This window comes from Anomaloglossus baeobatrachus, chromosome 3 (assembly GCF_048569485.1).
Source record: "Anomaloglossus baeobatrachus isolate aAnoBae1 chromosome 3, aAnoBae1.hap1, whole genome shotgun sequence".
In the NCBI taxonomy this organism is placed as follows: Eukaryota; Metazoa; Chordata; class Amphibia; order Anura; family Aromobatidae; genus Anomaloglossus; species Anomaloglossus baeobatrachus.
Window position 1 is genome coordinate 46,156,013 of NC_134355.1, and position 18,006 is coordinate 46,174,018.

Consider the following 18,006-nt stretch of genomic DNA (forward strand, 5'->3'; position numbering starts at 1 on the left):
GTAGATTTCTGGGACTCACCGTAAAATCTGTTTCTCGTTAGTTGTTATTCGGGGACACAGAACCCTGGGAGTCTGCTGCTGCCACCTGGAGGCTGATACATACAGTTGAAACCAGAAGTTTCCATCACTTTCTATAAAGATACATTTGCAGGTTTGTCCCCCCTCTCTCTATACAGACGTCTGCAGGTTTTTCCTTCGCTCTCTATAAAGACACATCTGCAGGTTTTTACTTCCGCTCTCTATACAGACACATCTGCAGGTTTTTCCCTCCACTCTCTATAAAGACACATCTGCAGGTTTTTACTTCCGCTCTCTATACAGACACATCGGCAGATTTTTCCCTCCTCTCTCTATACACACACACACACACACACACACACATCTGCAGGTTTTTCCCTCCGCTCTCTATAAAGGCACATCTGCAGGTTTTTACTTCCGCTCTCTATACACACACATCTGCAGGTTTTTCCCTCCACTCTCTATAAAGACATCTGCAGGTTTTTCCTTCCGCTCTCTATACACACACACACACACACATCTGCAGGTTTTTCCCTCAGCTCTCTATACAGACACATCTGTAGGTTTTTCTCACTATCTGACATGAAAATCAGAATAAATCTTTCCCGTTTTAGGTAATTTAGGAACCAAAATTATTTATATTTGCTAAATACCAGAATAATGAGAGAGAGAGAATGTTTTAAGGCATTTTTATTACTTTCTGCAAAGTTGAAAGTTTCCCTCCAGTTCCTTAGTATTTGGTGCCATTGCCTTTACACTGTATGACTTGGGTGAAACATTCTGGATCTCCTTCCACAAGCTTCTCACAATAGTTGGTAGGAATTTGGGTCCATTCCTCCTGACAGAACTGGTGTAACTGAGCCATGTTTGTAGGTCGCTTTGTTTGCACCGGCCTTTTCAGCTTTGCCCATAAATTTTCAATAGGATTGAGATCAGGGTTTTGTGATGGCCACTCCAAAACATTGACTGTTATCCTTAAGCCACTTTGTAACCAGTTTGGCAGTATGCTTCGGGTCATTGTCCATTTGGAAGACCCATTTCAGCCCAAGTTTTAAGTTCCTGGCTCATGTGTTGAGATGTTGCTTCACTATTGCCACCAATACTGGAGAGCGCCGCCAATTCAGAAACCCTTCTTAATAGACATGATGGATATAAGAAAAGCCAACTTTTGAAACAGTAAGAGAATCAGGATCTCCCTCACAGGCTTAAAGGGAGAAGCCTGAAGAAACTCAAACTATATTAAGGTCTCAGGATTCTAGGGGTTGTCGGTAAGGAGGACTGATATGCGCCATTCCCTGGGGAAACGTTCTGATCTTTGGCTCTGCGGCCAATCCCTCTCGAATTAAGAGTCATACTTCCTAAGAACCAAGGCTTCAATAGCCATGCATTGTGGTTATAAAAAGGACACCGAGACAAAAGGTCTTGACAGTTCAGAAGAGGTCACGGAGAATAGCCTTGTAGGCTGAAGTCTGAATACCAGACTCTCCATGGCCAATCCGAAGCCACCAGGATTACGGGAACCGCCTCTACTCTGAACTTGTTGAGAAGCTTTGGCTGAGGTCGAAGAGGTGGGAATAAATATGGAAGAGAGAACCAGGACCAAGGAATTGTCAGAGCATTGACCCAGACCACCTGGGGTCCTGAGACCTTGCAACAAAACCTGGCACCGTGTGGTTTAGCCTGGAAGCCATTAGACAGACGTCCAAAGTGCCCCAACAAATAAATCTGCCTGAACACATCTGGGTGAAGAGTCCATTCTCCATTGTATTTGCTAGGCGCTGAGGAAGTCTGCTTCCCAATTGTCTACCCCGCAAATGTAAACTGATCCGATGAACCTTGTTTTCTGCCCACCTTAGAATTTTTGTAATGTTGTCCCCTCTCTCCAGGCTCCGGCTGTAGCAGAGCTGAGGATTGTCGTGGAACTTCGTATGAATTACGTTGGATCTTCAAGGTTGTTTTGGGGGTTACTAAAAAGGGGTGAAAGAGGATTTTTTTTTCACTGCTTGTTTTATTTTATTTTTACTTATATGATTAGGAATGGGGGTGTCTCATGGGACACCTCCAATTACTGAGGGCTTGATGTCGGTTGATTTTTTGACAAATCACAGCTCTCATTAACCCCAACTGCCACAGCACCAGGGAAATCAGGAGTCAGCTAAACCGCCAGGATTGGCACATCTAACGTGATGTGCCAATTCTGGGCAGCTGTGGGCTGCTATTTTTAGGCTGGGGGGTGTCAATCACCATGGCTCCTTCCATCCTGATGATGCCAGCCTGCACCTGTATGCTTGCTTTACTGTTCCTGGAGAGAAAGAAAAAAAGAAAACAAAAAAAACCCGGGGGAACCCTCTGTCTTCCCTCCCCCCTTTTATTTTGACATCTAGCCATGGTAAAGCTGACAGGTGGGGGCTGTAGCCTGCAGTTGTTTTACCCACGCGGGCTATGAAAATAGGGTGGAATCCTACGTCATTTTTTTTTTTTAAATTTGTATACTACTAGACAGCAAACTGACTCCAACCAATCACAGACGTGGACACAGGGTGGGGGGCGTGTATAGCCATCTGTAACCAATCATAGACTGCTATAAAGAGGGCAGGTGGTTGAAGCAGTGAATATTCATAAGCCTTAATAAGCAAGATCCTCCAAGCTAACTGTATACCTATCCTGCTCTTAAAACCATTTAACTTCCACCACAGCCCCCCAGTGCTTACTACAGCCATTTAACAGCCCTGAACGTCTTGTCCCCATTGACTTGTATGGGGTTCGTTGTTCGGAGTCTAGTTCGCTCGCCGACCCCCATTTTTTTTTCCTGTGCTGGCTCGGCAGAACCGAATATCCACGGGTGCGCTCATCACTACTCACAACCACAAAAAAAAAAATATATATATATATATATATATATATATATATATATATATATATATATATATATATATATATATATATATATATATATATATATATATATATATATATATAATGTACTTCAGTTTCTCTACACATGGGAAGTTTGCGCACACTGGTTTTGTAGCATTTTTGATGAATTTGATGAGCACTTTGATGGGGGTAAATACTCACCAAATTGTGTTTTTGTTTTTTTTGCTTTTTAGATCACGGTTATTATGCCTCAAGCTAGCCATGTGTTATAATTGCAATGAAATATTAAAAAAAAAAAAAAAAAAAAACACAGAAAAGATTCAGTTAATATTATTAACAAAATAAAAATTCTGTACAAGGGTTTTAATATCAGTGAGGTTTCGTTTTTTTGGGATGGTTGCGGTTAGTTATTTTCCCCAGTGACGAACAGGTGCACGTTCTTCTTGGACTGTAACATCTGCGCGGTCCGCTTGGCGCCCACCACCGCGGCCAGTCTCTGGGCATCGTACTTGGAGTACAGCACCGTGCAGGTCCATGTCGCTTCCTCGCCCTTGTTCCATGCGGTCATCATGTTACACACCTCGCTGTAGAAATGAGGGTATGTAGGCAGCTCGTAGAAGATCAGGTTGCGGATGCCCTTCAGCATGTACCTAAAAACATAGGAAGAAGGATTTACAATCAGCGTCCATACCGCCCATGTGGTAAAGTTCTAACATGCTTGCGGTTCTGAGAACCTGGGACCACTTAATGCAGCAAAGCGCAGCCCAAGAGAACCTACCAGGACCCCAACAATCCTCAGAATAAAAGAGGCAACAATTTTAAGTTAAAAGGGGTTCTCTGATCTTCTATCTTCAGACGCACATTGCTCCTCTGCCTCCCGGGGGATATGTGCGCTGAATGATTGACAGTTCGGCCTTGCAGTATGGTTACACCGCAGGACTGAGCAGTGCACTCTCCAATGCTGGATCATAGGGATATTCTGCCTCCGAATCATCCGACGAGCGCACGGTCATTGAAGCTGCGTGGAGTCAGTGATCCGCCTCGTTATAAGAATCACTTTGTACGTGCGCTCTACTTGCCCATAACATTGGCCACCTCTCATCAACTGCAGCAGAGGCTGAAAAGCCAGGCAGTAAGTAACGAACTATAGAAATAAAAATTAATGATGAGGGAGCACTACAGTGCTCTATACTGGTAACTAGTGATGACCGAGCACCCGGGCATGGTAGTGCCCGCTCATCACTAGTTACGAGGACTGAGCACCCAAGCATGGTAGTGCCTGCTCCTCACTAGTTACGAGGACTGAGCACCCGAGCATGGTATTTACAAGTACTGAACCCGAGCACGGGAGTGCCCGCTCATCACTAGTTAAAAGTACTGAACCTGAGCATGGTAGTGCCCGCTCATCACTAGTTAAAAGTACTGAGCACCCGAGCATGGTAGTGCCCGCTCATCACTAGTTACGAGTACAGAGCACCGAGCATTGTAGTGCCCGCTCATCACTAGTTACGAGTACTGAGCACCCGAGCATGGTAGTGCTCTCTCATCACTAGTTACGAGTACAGAGCACCGAGCATTGTAGTGCCCGCTCATCACTAGTTACGAGTACAGAGCACCCGAGCATGGTAGTGCCCGCTCATCACTAGTTACGAGTACTGAGCACCCGAGCATGGTAGTGCCCGCTCATCACTAGTTACGAGTACTGAGCACCCGAGCATGGTAGTGCCCGCTCAACACTATTAAAAATCCCTGTGTTCTTGAGAGCTAAATAGCAAAGTTGTTTATTTCTACTACCACTTTGCAATAATAACCATTTAATATGGATAGCTAGACCCTTTAAAAAGAAAACAAAAAACTGCATGTTTTATATTAAATGGATCTAATCATTCTGATGAGTCTGGTCTACTTACTTTGAAAACCCTTTGCAAATTAATGTCCGATACTTTTGCAAGCTTTTTCCTGCCTCATATTAAATTAAGCATTTTACGAATTCAGCTGGAACTTGATGCATAAAGTTAATTTTAGTGAAAAAAATTCAAAAAAGGATTATGCAGCCATTTTAAAGCAACTTCACCAGACTTATCAATTTTATAGAGGTCTACTGTACAGTGTATGCAGCTTATATTTTATACACCAGGCACCTTCATGGGTCGTGCATGAAGCCAAAAGGAAAAATAAAATCCCTGGAAATGTGGAAGGACCTCCTTTCTTTGTAAATTGATTCACTCTATATTTGGATCCTTGCAAAAAATGGCAAAAGGGAGTCAAAAATAGTTTTCCCTCTTTTTTGTCGCATATGCTTCAGGGAGCGAAGGGCGACACATACGGCATCCGTGCTGCAGATGACCAGAAGGTTGGTGAAGACTCGTGTGACAATCTCGGCTCTGGGCTGCAGCATTAAGGAGATGCACTAATGAGCCCCCCGCTCCCCCGGGAGACCCCAGGCTTCACAGACCAGCTCCAGTATCCTCACCTCTTATAGAAGTGGAACCTCTCTGTGACCAGAAGGAACTGTCGCTCTCCCTTCAGAAAGTGCTGCCGCGCCCGGGAGATCCCCGACTTGTCCGTATACTCGCAGATGTGCGTGAAATTCAGCTCTTCCTTTTTGAAGTAATTCCGGAGCCGCACGTAATCGAAGTAGGAAGGGATGTAGATCAGCGTGTGCGACATGATGGCGTCTCGATACTGAGGCAGGATCTTGTCAGTAAAAAAATTAAATCTAAAAGAAAGAAAAATGCATTAAAGACGTCTACGGGCGCGGAGCTACGCAATTATACTGGAGACATTCCTCCATTGTAAAATAACAGCCGGTACTCCCCTCCGGTTCTAGCACGACATTCTGCCACCAGCTCGGCTTCATGAGTGTATTAGGATGATAGAAGAAGGGAATTTTGTTTACTCACCGTAAATTCCTTTTCTTCTAGCTCCAATTGGGAGACCCAGACAATTGGGTGTATAGCTACTGCCTCCGGAGGACACACAAAGTATTACACTTAAAAGTGTAAACCCCTCCCCTCTGCCTATACACCCTCCCGTGCATCACGGGCTCCTCAGTTTTGGTGCAAAAGCAGGAAGGAGGAAACTTATAAATTGGTCTAAGGTAAATTCAATCCGAAGGATGTTCGGAGAACTGAAACCATGAACCAAAAGAACAATTCAACATGAACAACATGTGTACACAAAGAACTAACAGCCCGAAGGGAACAGGGGCGGGTGCTGGGTCTCCCAATTGGAGCTAGAAGAAAAGGAATTTACGGTAAGTAAACAAAATTCCCTTCTTCTTTGTCGCTCCATTGGGAGACCCAGACAATTGGGACGTCCAAAAGCAGTCCCTGGGTGGGTAAAAGAATACCTCGGTAAAAAGAGCCGTAAAACGGCTCCTTCCTACAGGTGGGCAACCGCCGCCTGAAGGACTCGCCTACCTAAGCTGGCATCTGCCGAGCGTAGGTATGCACTAGATAGTGCTTCGTGAAAGCGTGCAGACTCAACCAGGTAGTCGTCTGACACACCTGCTGAGCCGTAGCCTGGTGCAGCAACGCCCAGGACGCACCCACGGCTCTGGTAGAATGGGCTTTCAGTCCTGAAGGAACCGGAAGCCCAGAAGAACGGTAGGCTTCAAGAATCGGTTCCTTGATCCACCGAGCCAAGGTTGACTTGGACGCCTGCGACCCCTTACGCTGGCCAGCGACAAGGACAAAGAGCGCATCAGAACGGCGCAGGGGCGCCGTGCGAGACACGTAGAGCCGGAGAGCTCTCACTAGATCTAACAAGTGCAAATCCTTTTCACGTTGGTGAACCGGATGAGGACAAAAAGAAGGTAAGAAGATATCCTGATTGAGATGAACAGAGGATACCACCTTCGGGGGAAATTCCGGAACCGGACGCAGAACCACCTTGTCCTGGTGAAACACCAGGAAGGGGGGCTTTGCATGACAGCGCTGCTATGTCAGACACTCTGCGGAGTGCCGTGACTGCCACTAGGAAGACCACCTTCTGCGAAAGGCGTGAAAGAGAATATCCCTCATTGGCTCGAAGGGTGGTTTCCGAAGAGCCGGTATCACCCTGTTCCGATCCCAGGGTTCTAGCCGACGCTTGTAAGGAGAGACAACCCCTTTTCCATTCCGGATTGAAGGAAGGACAGAAAGTGGGCAAGGTGAATGGCCAGAGAGTAAAACTCTGATCAGAGCACCAGGATAAGAAAATCTTCCACGTCCTGTGGTAGATCTTGGCGGACGTTGGTTTCCTGGCCTGTCTCATAGTGGCAATGACCTCTTGAGATAACTCTGAAGACGCTAGGATCCAGGATTCAATGGCTACGCAGTCAGGTTGAGGGCCGCAGAATTCAGATGGAAAAAACGGCCCTTGAGACAGCAAGTCTGGCCGGTCTGGTAGTGTCCACGGTTAGCCTACCGTGAGATGCCACAGGTCCGGGTACCACGACCTCCTCGGCCAGCGAGGATGGCGCGGCGGCAGTCGGATCTGATCTTGCGTAACACTCTGGGCAGCATCGCCAGAGGGGGAAATACGTGAGGCAGTGGAAACTGCGACCAATCCTGAACTAATGCGTCTGCCGCCATAGCTCTGTGATCTTGAGAACGTGCCATGAATGCCGGGACCTTGTTGTTGTGCCGGAACGTCAATAGGTCGACGTCCAGCTTCCCCAGCGGCAACAAATCTCTGAAACACGTCCGGTCGAAGAGACCATTCCCTGTGTCCATGACCTGGCGACTGAGAAAGTCTGCTTCCCAGTTTTCTACGCCCGGGATGTGAGCTGCGGAGATGGTGGAGGCTGTGGCTTCCACCCACAGCAGAATCCGCCGGACTTGCTGGAAGGCTTGCCGACTGCTTGTGCCGCCTTGGCGGTTGATGTATGCCACCGCCGTGGCGTAGTCCGACTGAATTCGGATCTGCCTATCTTCCAGCCATGGCTGGAACGCTTATAGGGCTAGACACTGCCCTTCCCTCCAGAACATTGATCTGTAGGGAGGACTCTGCTGAGTACATGTACCCTGAGCCCTGTGGTGGAGGAAGACCCCCTGACAGACTCGCGTCCGCCGTGACCACAGCCCAGGATGTGGGCAGGAAGGACTTTTCCTTCGAGAAGTGGGAAGAAGCCGCCACTGAAGGGAGGCCTTGGCTGCCCGAGAAGGAGCAACGTTCCTGTCGAGGGACGCTGTCCCATTTGTGGAGAAAGTCCCATTGAAGTGGGCGCAGATGAATCTGCGCAAACGGAGCTGCCTCCATTGCTGCCACCAACTTCTCTAGGAAATGCATGAGGCGCCTCAAAGGGTGTGACTGGGCTCGAAGGAGCGGTTGCACCCCTGTCTGTAGTGAACGCTGTTTGTCCAGCGGAAACTTCACTATCGCTGATAGAGTATGAACAATGTTCAGGCTGTGATGCCATGCCACCCGAGAGGGGGCCTTGACCAGTACATTGCCTGAGATAGTAGGACCGCTAGGCGCAGCGCAGGAAGCGCTGATATTCTGGTACAATCGGCGCGTGGAGATAAGTATCCCTGATGTCGATTGACGCTAAGAAGCCTCCTTGGGCCATCAAGGGCGATGGCAAGCGGAGAAATTCCATCCGGAACCGTCAGGTTCCCTGTCCGTTGAGCAGTGTGAAGTCCAGAACGGGCCGGAGTGATCCGTCCTATCTGGTACCACGAACAAGCTGGAGTAAAAAACCGCGACTACGTTCTTGAAGGGGAACGAGGATCGCAACTCCTCCTGCTTTTGGAGTGTTCACCGCCTGGAAACGTGCCTCGGCTCGCTCGGGGGACGGAGATGCTCTGAAGCAACGAGTCGGAGGACGAGAACTGAGCTCTATCCTGTGACCGTAAGACAGAATGCCTCCTACATCGGTCTTGGCCATGTGGGGACCACTCCCCTGACCTGGATGCAGAAAAGGTTCTCTGTGCACGGCGGATGATGAAAATACCACCGCCTGAAACGTCAAAGACGCTAATTGCGGAGCACCGGAAGACCGCATTGATCTCAGACAGAGCAGCTGAGATAGCCTGGAGTGCCCACCCCTGCAAAGGCTGGGGCAACGGACGCGCCTATGGCTTCATAGATGGATCTCGTTAGGAGTTCTATCTGTCTGTCCGTGGCATTCTTGAGCGTGGACTCGCCAGCCACTGCTACTACTGATCTAGCCGCCAGTCAAGAGGCTGGAGGGCACCTTATGACACTGAGCCCAAGCCTTAACAACGTCAGAGGGGAAGGGACAACGTGTGTTATAAGGCGTTCAGTAAAACGCTTGTCCGGGAAGGTGTGCTTCTGGACAGTATCTGTGAAGCCTTAAGAGCCACGTCCGGACAGAGTCCTGGGTTGCGACCTCCGCCCCATCCTCTAGAGGGTCCTCAAGCTGAGACCCTTGGAGAAGTCGGGGAAGATTCCAAGCAAGGCTGCTTAGCCGGATTGGGACTGCGGTTCGTGCTGGAGTTCCCACGTAATAACTAGAGGCCACCCCAGGAACACGCTTCGTCGCAGACCGATAGAGGCCTGGGGCGATCCCGCAGTGCCCGGGGCCTGTGTAAGGGGCCGGTCTGGACTGCAAACTCCTAGTCTCTTAGCCGACCATTTGTCCATAGCCTGAGACATGGATAGTGAAAATGGCCCAGAGAGTTTCTCAGCAAAAACTGCAACTCTGTCCCTGCCGCCTGGACAGGGAACGCCGGCGGAGCTCAACCAGTGCCCCCGTCTCCGGCTGAGCGAGTGCCACATGGCCCGAGCAATGTTCACAGTGACCACTGAGGATACATATGTACAGCCGAACTGTGAAACTGCATACAAACATTATATATCCATATATATAGTTCATCACATATACAGTTCATCACTCTAGGGGGCCCAGCATCGAGAAGGAACCCCCTGGTGAACCGACCCTGAAGCAGTATGTGCTGCTGAAAATATGGCTGTCGGCGTATACAGTGGAGGGGGGAGCCGTGGGCATAACCCCCTCTGGTACCCTGAGTGAAAAGTGAGGGGGGCGGAGGACACCAAGTGTGCTCCAGCCCTCACTGCTAGCCTCCGACTGACCGTCCCGCCCTTCCCCCTGACTGGCAGGGCCAGGGACAGGAGTTTAAGGCGCTAGGCCGCAAAAGCCGGGAGCTAAAGTTACAGACCGCGGCCGGCAAGCAGGCGCGGTCGGCGCGGTGGTCGCCAAGTCTGAGGCCAAGGTGCTCTCTGCACCGTCCCCAAGGGGACACTGAGTAACTTGCGGGGATCAGCGTGCTTAGTGAGGGGGGCGGAGGACAGCGAAGTGTGCTCCGGCCCTCACTGTCGGCATCAGCCCGACTGTGTCGCCCTTCCCCCTGACTGGCAGGTCCGGGGGCGGTTTAATGATTGAACAGTGCCCGGGCTGAATCACCAGCCTGGACTGTACGGCTTCTCCAGTAGTAGCCAAAAATGCACAGTGCGACCATACAGTGTAAATCAAGCATACAAGTATATATATATATATATATATATATATATATATATATATATATATATATATATATATATATATATATATATATATATATATATATATATTACACTTCGGCACTCAGTGGGGCCAGCACCTCAGGTGCTGCTTACCGACCGCAAAAGCGGTTGTGTGATCACCAGAATCCCTGCCTAGGCCTCCCAGTGTTGTCTCTCCTCTCCAGCGTCAGAATTGCTGACAGGAATGGCTGCCGGCGTTCTGTGGGGAGGAGGGGGCCGTGGGCGTGCCCTAGAAAGTGCGGGAATCTAGTGCCCCACTGTGCTGAGTGAGGGGGGAGGAGGATACAGAGTATGCTCCTGCCCTCAGCACTAACGTCTTGTGCAGCGTCCCGCCCTTCCCCTGACTGGCAGGCCTGTGGGCGGGAATAAGCGAAACTAGGCCGCAAAAGCCGGGGACTAAAGTTATAAGTGCGGCCGGCATATAAGCGCTGCCGGTGCGGTAGTCCCCGGCGCACTAACACACCCAGCAGTGCTGCAGTGTGTATGGCACAAGCGCTCCATGCGCGGTCCCCACGGGGACACAGAGTACCTCACAGTAGCAGGGCCTTGTCCCTGATGATACTCGGCTCCTATCCAGCAGATTCCCCAGGGGCTGCGGAGGGAGCACGGTCCCAGTGCCTGGAGACCGATTAGGATCCCACTTCACCCAGAGCCCTATAGGGATGGGGAAGGAAAACAGCATGTGGTTCCTGCCTATGTACTCGCAATGAGTACCTCAACCTTAACAACACCGCCGACCAGAGTGGGGTGAGAAGGGAGCATGCTGGGGGCCCAATATGGGCCCTCTTTTCTTCCATCCGACCTAGTCAGCAGCTACTGCTGACTAAGATGTGGAGCTATGCGTGGATGTCAGCCTCCTTCGCACAAAGCATGAAAACTGAGGAGCCCGTGATGCACGGGAGGGTGTATAGCAGAGGGGAGGGGTTTACACTTTTAAGTGTAATACTTTGTGTGGCCTCCGGAGGCAGAAGCTATACACCCAATTGTCTGGGTCTCCCAATGGAGCGACAAAGAAATATTAATTTAACCCCCTCCCCCCGAATGCCATTGCATTTCTTAGTGTCTGTGGGGATGTGGCGTTTGGTAATTGCTGTTGCACCAAGATTGCGCCACTTAAATGCCGCTGTCAGATGGTCCACAGTATTTACGGAGTCGGTTTCGTTTGATGCTTTTATAGAGGCAGGTGTTGGCTGTGTAGCGCCCCTGAGTACATCAGGGTGCTACAGGAAACTGCATCCTTTCCCTAGGGTACAGGGCCTACCCCCCATGGTTCCAGGTTCCCAACAATCAGTGTCACTACCATCAGCACCACAAATCCCAACCACACCTCACATCATGACCTGTCAGACACACCAGTGAATTGGTTAAACTGGAATAGTGCCACCCACCTAGGGGTCAAGCAGACTGGTGGGAGGGTGGAAGTCAGGAGAGTAGTGAAAGCCCTCAAAGAGTGAGGAGCTGGGGAGTTGTAGCTCCCGGGGACCGAGACCAAGGTTGGGTCGCAGACGGTGGTCCGGGACGAGAGGAGTCAGAGAACGGTAGCAGTGACATTGGAAAGGGGTGTGACAGACACAGTCTAAGAGGACTGTCGGCATCAGCAAGCCCAAAAGAACTTACCGATACCAAGCACAGTGGGGTACAGGACCCTAGGTCAGGAGCAGGTTCATCCGTCCTGATGATTAACCTGGGAGGGAGAATATCTTCACGAACTTCCCTAAGAGCTCAGAGATTGAAGGCATCAGCACACCGCGGAGGATAGGGCTTTCCAGTAACGCAGCCCACTGAGATCCCAAGCGCCAGCCATCAAGAGGACAGCTACACTAAATATAGGTAGTGGGGCCCTAACAGCTTCACACCAAGGGAACACTAAAATTGTGCACGGAGGCCGGATCCGGATTACCCAGTGACACCGGTGGGAGTGGACACCTGGACGGGCTCCCCTGTAGTGAATGGATGCACAGACACTTTGGTTTACCTGCAGTGTGTGTGTTTCCTTTATAAACCTCATCCAATACCATGACTACCGCAGTGAGTACCCTGATCCCTGCCTTCCCAATTCCACCACCACCTCTGAGGCTGGGGCCTTCCCTACCTGTGGAGGGACTGACACCTTGCTGCTCCACACCATCTGCCCCGGTACTCCTTCCAGCAGCGGTGGTACTCCCATAACCGCAACCCGCAGGTGGCGTCACAAACTTCTCCCCTGTAAATAATCCACTTTTCAAGGATCAGAGTGTTTGCCGAGCCCGGGTCCGGACCCCTCGAGCCACGACCACGCCGGATCCGAGCACCCCGGTCTGCGCCATGGCGGCACATCTGTATAACACAGATGGCACTTGACCCGAATGAAGTGAAAAACGTTGCTCCTAAGCTGGCTCCATATACCAGTACCCACCCTAGGGTGGAACATAGTGACACAGATAGAACATAACGAAGACTCACAACTACTCCAATGGAAGGTGACCACATCTTCACTGTACGCAGGACCCGTGCAATAGCAGGAATCCCACCAATGAAAGACTTTACAGCAGAAGTGCTGATCCCATCAATGTCCAGGCAGGAGAGAGTAGCAAAGAGCTACAAGGAGAGCCATCAAGGGTACTATTTGCCTTTGTGTTCTTAATGTGGCTCAGTGGTTAGCACTGCATCCTTGCAGCGCTGGGGTCCTGGGTTCAAATCCCACCAAGGAGTTTGTATGTTCTCCCCGTGTTTGCGTGGGTTTCCTCCGGGTGCTCAGCTTTCCTCCCACACTTTAAAGACATACAGATAGTGACTCTAGATTGTGAGCCCCAATGGGGACAGTGTTACCAATGTATATAAAGCGCTGTGGAATGAATAGCGCTATATATAAATATTATTATATTTATTAATAATTTTTATTTTAAAAACTTGTTACAGTCATGGCCGAAAGTGTTGGCACCCTTGAAATTGTTCCAGAAAATGAAGTATTTCTCCGAGAAATTTATTGCAATTACAAATTTTCTTATTTCTTGTGTGTGTATTCCAAAACAGAGAAAAAAGGAAAATTGGACAGAATTTCACACAAAACCCCCAAAATGATCCGGACAAAATTGTTGGCACTCTCAGCTTAATATTTGGTTGGTCACCCTTTGGAATAAATAACTGCAATCAATCACTTCCTATAACCATCATTGAGCTTCTTCCTCCTCTCACCTGGCATTTTGGACTCTTCTTTATAAAGTGCTCCAGGTCTCTCATGTTTCAAGGCGTCTTCTCTTCTCCTAACAGTAATTTTAAGATCTCTCCACAGGTTTCAATGGGATTTAGATCCGGACTCATTGCTGCCTCTTCAGAACTCTCCAGCGCTTTGTTTCCTTCCATTTCTGGGGGTTTCTTGAAGTGTTTGGGGGTTATTGTTTTACTGGAAGACCCATGACCTAGGACACAAACCCAGCTTTCTGACACTGTGCACTACACTGCCACACAAAATCCTTTGGTAATCTTCAGATTTCATGATGCCTTGCACACACTGAAGGCTCTCAGTGCCAGAGGCAGCAAAACAATCCCAAAACATCTGACCTCCACCATATGTGACTGTAGGTCCTGTGCTCTTTTCTTTATAGGCCTCATTCCATTTTCAGTAAACCGTAGAATGATGTGGTTTACCAAAAAGTTCTATCTTGGTCTCATCTGTCTACAAAACGCTTTCCCAGAAGGATTTTGGTTACTCATGTACAGTTTGGCAAATTGCAGTCTAACTTTTTTTAGATCTGTGTCAGCAGTGGGGTCCTCCTGGGTCTCCTCTATAGCGTTTAATTTCATTCACATGTGGACGGATAGTTGACACTGACACTGATGCATCCTGAGATTGCAGGACAACTTGAATATCTGAGACTTGATTGGAGCTGCTTATCCACCATCCGGACTATCCTATCCCGCGTGGCAACCTTTCATCAATTTTTCTCTGCCATCCACATCCAGGGAGAATAGCTACAGTGCTGTGGGTTGTAAACTTCTTAATTCTGTTGCGCACTGTGGACAAAGGGACATCAAGATTTCTAGAAATGGACTTGGAACCTTGAGATTCTTGATATTTTTCAACAATTTTGGTTCTCAAGTCCTCAGACGTCTCTTCTTTCTGTGCTCCATGCTTAGTGTGGCACACAAAGCAAAGATTGAGTCAACATATCCCTCTTTATCTGGTGTCAGGTGTGATTTCCATATTGTCCACATCTGTTACTTGTCACAGGTGAGATTGAATGAGCAAAACCTGCTTGAAACAGCTTTTTTACCCCAAGTTTTTTTCACCCACAATCTTGGAAAGATGCCAACAATTTTGTCCGGCCTTTTTTGGGAGGAGTTGTGTGAAGATATGTCCAATTTCCCCTTTTTTCTATCATAAAGAAATAAATAAATAATATTTATATAATAATACAGAACATTACAGGAAGCACATATCAGCGCCTTAATCTTACCGGGCATCAATCACAGAGAGCACGCTGTCCGCCTCCAGACGCTGGAAGACGTGGGGAAGCTGCACCATGACGTGACATATGGAGCCTGTCGCAGGCACATTTCTCACCGCCACCTGAATGGGAACAAGTGAAAGGTAAAAGGTTTCCCCAATCCTGTCGAAATCAGCGATGATTTGAATGTTTTGTCCCATCTACGGATACAAAGTCCACGGCGCCGATATCTGGCGTGGACGTGTTCGCTGCACCCACCTGTCCGCTGTAATTACAGCAATGCTTATTAAAGATGGAGTTTATCTGGGGGTCCTGCACGGCACTAAACAGCAGCGTCTGACGATAGTACTTGGCCCAGTTGCTGAGGCTCCACATGCGGACACGAGAGAAATCCACGCCGTGGGAGTCTGACGGCTGAAGATTCAGGTGAGACATCAGGTGCTGCAAGAAGAGGCGCAAAATAAGTTACATATGGATCATGTATTGTACAGAAGAGAAGAGAAGAAAAGAAAGAGCGAAAAGAGAGCGAGCGCGCGAGAGAAAAGAGAGCGAGCGCGCGAGAGAAAAGAGAGCGAGCGCGCGAGAGAAAAGAGAGCGAGCGCGCGAGAGAAAAGAGAGCGAGCGCGCGAGAGAAAAGAGAGCGAGCGCGCAAGAGAAAAGAGAGCGAGCGCGCGAGAGAAAAGAGCGAGCGCGCGAGAGAAAAGAGAGCGAGCGCGCGAGAGAAAAGAGAGCGAGCGCGCGAGAAAAGAGAGCGAGCGCGCGAGAGAAAAGAGCGAGCGCGCGAGAGAAAAGAGAGCGAGCGCGCGAGAGAAAAGAGAGCGAGCGCGCGAGAAAAGAGAGCGAGCGCGCGAGAGAAAAGAGCGAGCGCGCGAGAGAAAAGAGAGCGAGCGCGCGAGAGAAAAGAGAGCGAGCGCGCGAGAAAAGAGAGCGAGCGCGCGAGAAAAGAGAGCGAGCGCGCGAGAGAAAAGAGCGAGCGCGCGAGAGAAAAGAGAGCGAGCGCGCGAGAGAAACGAGAGCGAGCGCGCGAGAGAAACGAGAGCGAGCGCGCGAGAGAAAAGAGAGCGAGCGCGCGAGAGAAAAGAGAGCGAGCGCGCGAGAGAAAAGAGAGCGAGCGCGCGAGAGAAAAGAGAGCGAGCGCGCGAGAGAAAAGAGAGCGAGCGCGCGAGAGAAAAGAGAGCGAGCGCGCGAGAGAAAAGAGAGCGAGCGCGCGAGAGAAAAGAGAGCGAGCGCGCGAGAGAAAAGAGAGCGAGCGCGCGAGAGAAAAGAGAGCGAGCGCGCGAGAGAAAAGAGAGCGAGCGCGCGAGAGAAAAGAGAGCGAGCGCGCGAGAGAAAAGAGAGCGAGCGCGCGAGAGAAAAGAGAGCGAGCGCGAGAGAAAAGAGCGAGCGCGAGAGAAAAGAGCGAGCGCGAGAGAAAAGAGCGAGCGCGAGAGAAAAGAGAGCGAGCGCGAGAGAAAAGAGAGCGAGCGAGAGAGAAAAGAGAGCGAGCGAGAGACACACTTGCATATATATGAATTGGGGCTAATAATTAATAATTTTTGCATTTGAAGTCCATTAAAGATTTAGACTTCTATATTCTATGAATTGGGGCTAATAATTAATAATTTTTGCATTTGAAGTCCATTAAAGATTTAGACTTCTATATTCTCTGTGATTCAATGACAATTTGCTGGCTACAACTGAGTTAACTGAGGATTCATCAGTGAGCTGTTTAGGATTGTATGATGGGAGTTTTTGATGCTCATCTCACTTTTTTTCTCAGCTGATTTATGACCACAGACCACATCAAAGCTGCATCCACTTTATTTGCAATTCTAATTATCAATTATATTAGAAACATCAATGAGGTGTATTCAAGAAATTAGGGAAATCATGATGCGGCTCGCTTACCAGCACGTGCTCCCAGTTTTGCATCAGGTAGATGTCCGTCTGATCGAGGACAAGAATTTCTATGGAAGAGAGAAAATCAAAATCCCTCTTCTTCTCGCCTTCACTACCGATGATGGTCCGCAGCCCCAGGGGAGAAGCGATGATGATGTCCGAGGAGTAGAAGGGAGAATACAGCCTCATGCTCTTCTGCAGGACGGACACTCCTGATGAAGGGAAACAAGATTTACTCTTTTTCTGCTACCAAGGAAGAAATCATTGTAATGGCTTCAGTCATCAGGGTCAAAACCCGCACTGAGGTGGTCGGAGGGGTCCACATTTTTTATTCTGCAGTGTTCCCATTTCTGTAGGGAAACATTTTTTTGCAAATTGTATTTCACTAAAATTATTGCACTTTTTGTGTGTGTTTCCCTGCACATTGGTGGCTGCAGAATGAGTTAACTGGGAATTAGACAGCGAGTTCATTCTGAACGAGCACATGGATTTTTTTTTTTAATGTGTTTTTCTTAACTTCTCTAAGCTCTACGCTAATGTAGGATCACATAAAGGTACAGCACAACGTTTGTGTCATCTGTGGTCTTAAGCACAGAGAAGCTTTATAGAAAAGAAAAAGAAAAAAAAAAAAATACAAAAATTCTAAACACTCAGATTGAGCTCACTGACAGAATCTCGGTTAACTCATTCTGCAGCCAGTATTGCTTAGGGGAAAAAAAAGTTTGTAAAAAAAATAAATACCGTATGTTTCGCTGTATAAGACGCACCCCAAATTTGGTGAAGGAAAAGAGAATTTTTTTTTTAATGTTAAATGGGGTCAGTCTTATAATGCCAGTGTCCGTCTAACAAATCATATAGGTTAAATGTCCCTCATAGCGCCCCCCCCCCCATCCTAAAATTAGCCCCCTTAAATTGAATATAGCCCCCTTGTGCTGGCACACATCCCCATTGATGGCACACGTCCCCTATGGATGGCACACGTCCCCCTGTGCTGCCCATGACCCTCTATCCCTCTATGGATTGCACACGTCCCCCTATGTTTGATATGGCCCCCATGCTGCTGCCCATAGTAAAATAAAAAACTCTTTACTTACCTTCTCCAGCGCTGTCCTCCCTCGTGTCTCCCTCCGTGCTGCTGAGCTCCTGCACTTCCTGCTTCTCGGTGCCGGTCATGTGATCGGCACAGCAGAGTTACATCATCTCTGCGTGCCTGATCAGAGGCAGCAGGGAGACCGGGGAGACACGCAGGAGGTAAGTAAAGCTTTTTTATTTTTGTATGGGCAGCAGCATGGGGGCCATATCTAAAACAGGAAGG

The 18,006-nt window shown here is 48.9% G+C and overlaps 1 protein-coding gene across 1 annotated transcript in view; it reads right to left on the minus strand.

Moving 5' to 3' along the window:
- Positions 1 to 3,223: 3,223 nt before the first annotated feature.
- The window catches only part of UTP25 (UTP25 small subunit processome component), a 57,317-nt gene continuing 42,534 nt past the window's right edge, over positions 3,224 to 18,006 (minus strand). Inside the window, exons 8-12 of the mRNA XM_075339172.1 lie at positions 16,701 to 16,903; positions 15,072 to 15,254; positions 14,823 to 14,935; positions 5,369 to 5,614; positions 3,224 to 3,545 (exon numbers count right to left, since the gene is read on the minus strand). Coding sequence (XP_075195287.1) covers positions 3,299 to 3,545; positions 5,369 to 5,614; positions 14,823 to 14,935; positions 15,072 to 15,254; positions 16,701 to 16,903 — 992 coding nt within the window. The 3' untranslated portion in view covers positions 3,224 to 3,298. The remainder of the gene's footprint in view (positions 3,546 to 5,368; positions 5,615 to 14,822; positions 14,936 to 15,071; positions 15,255 to 16,700; positions 16,904 to 18,006) is intronic.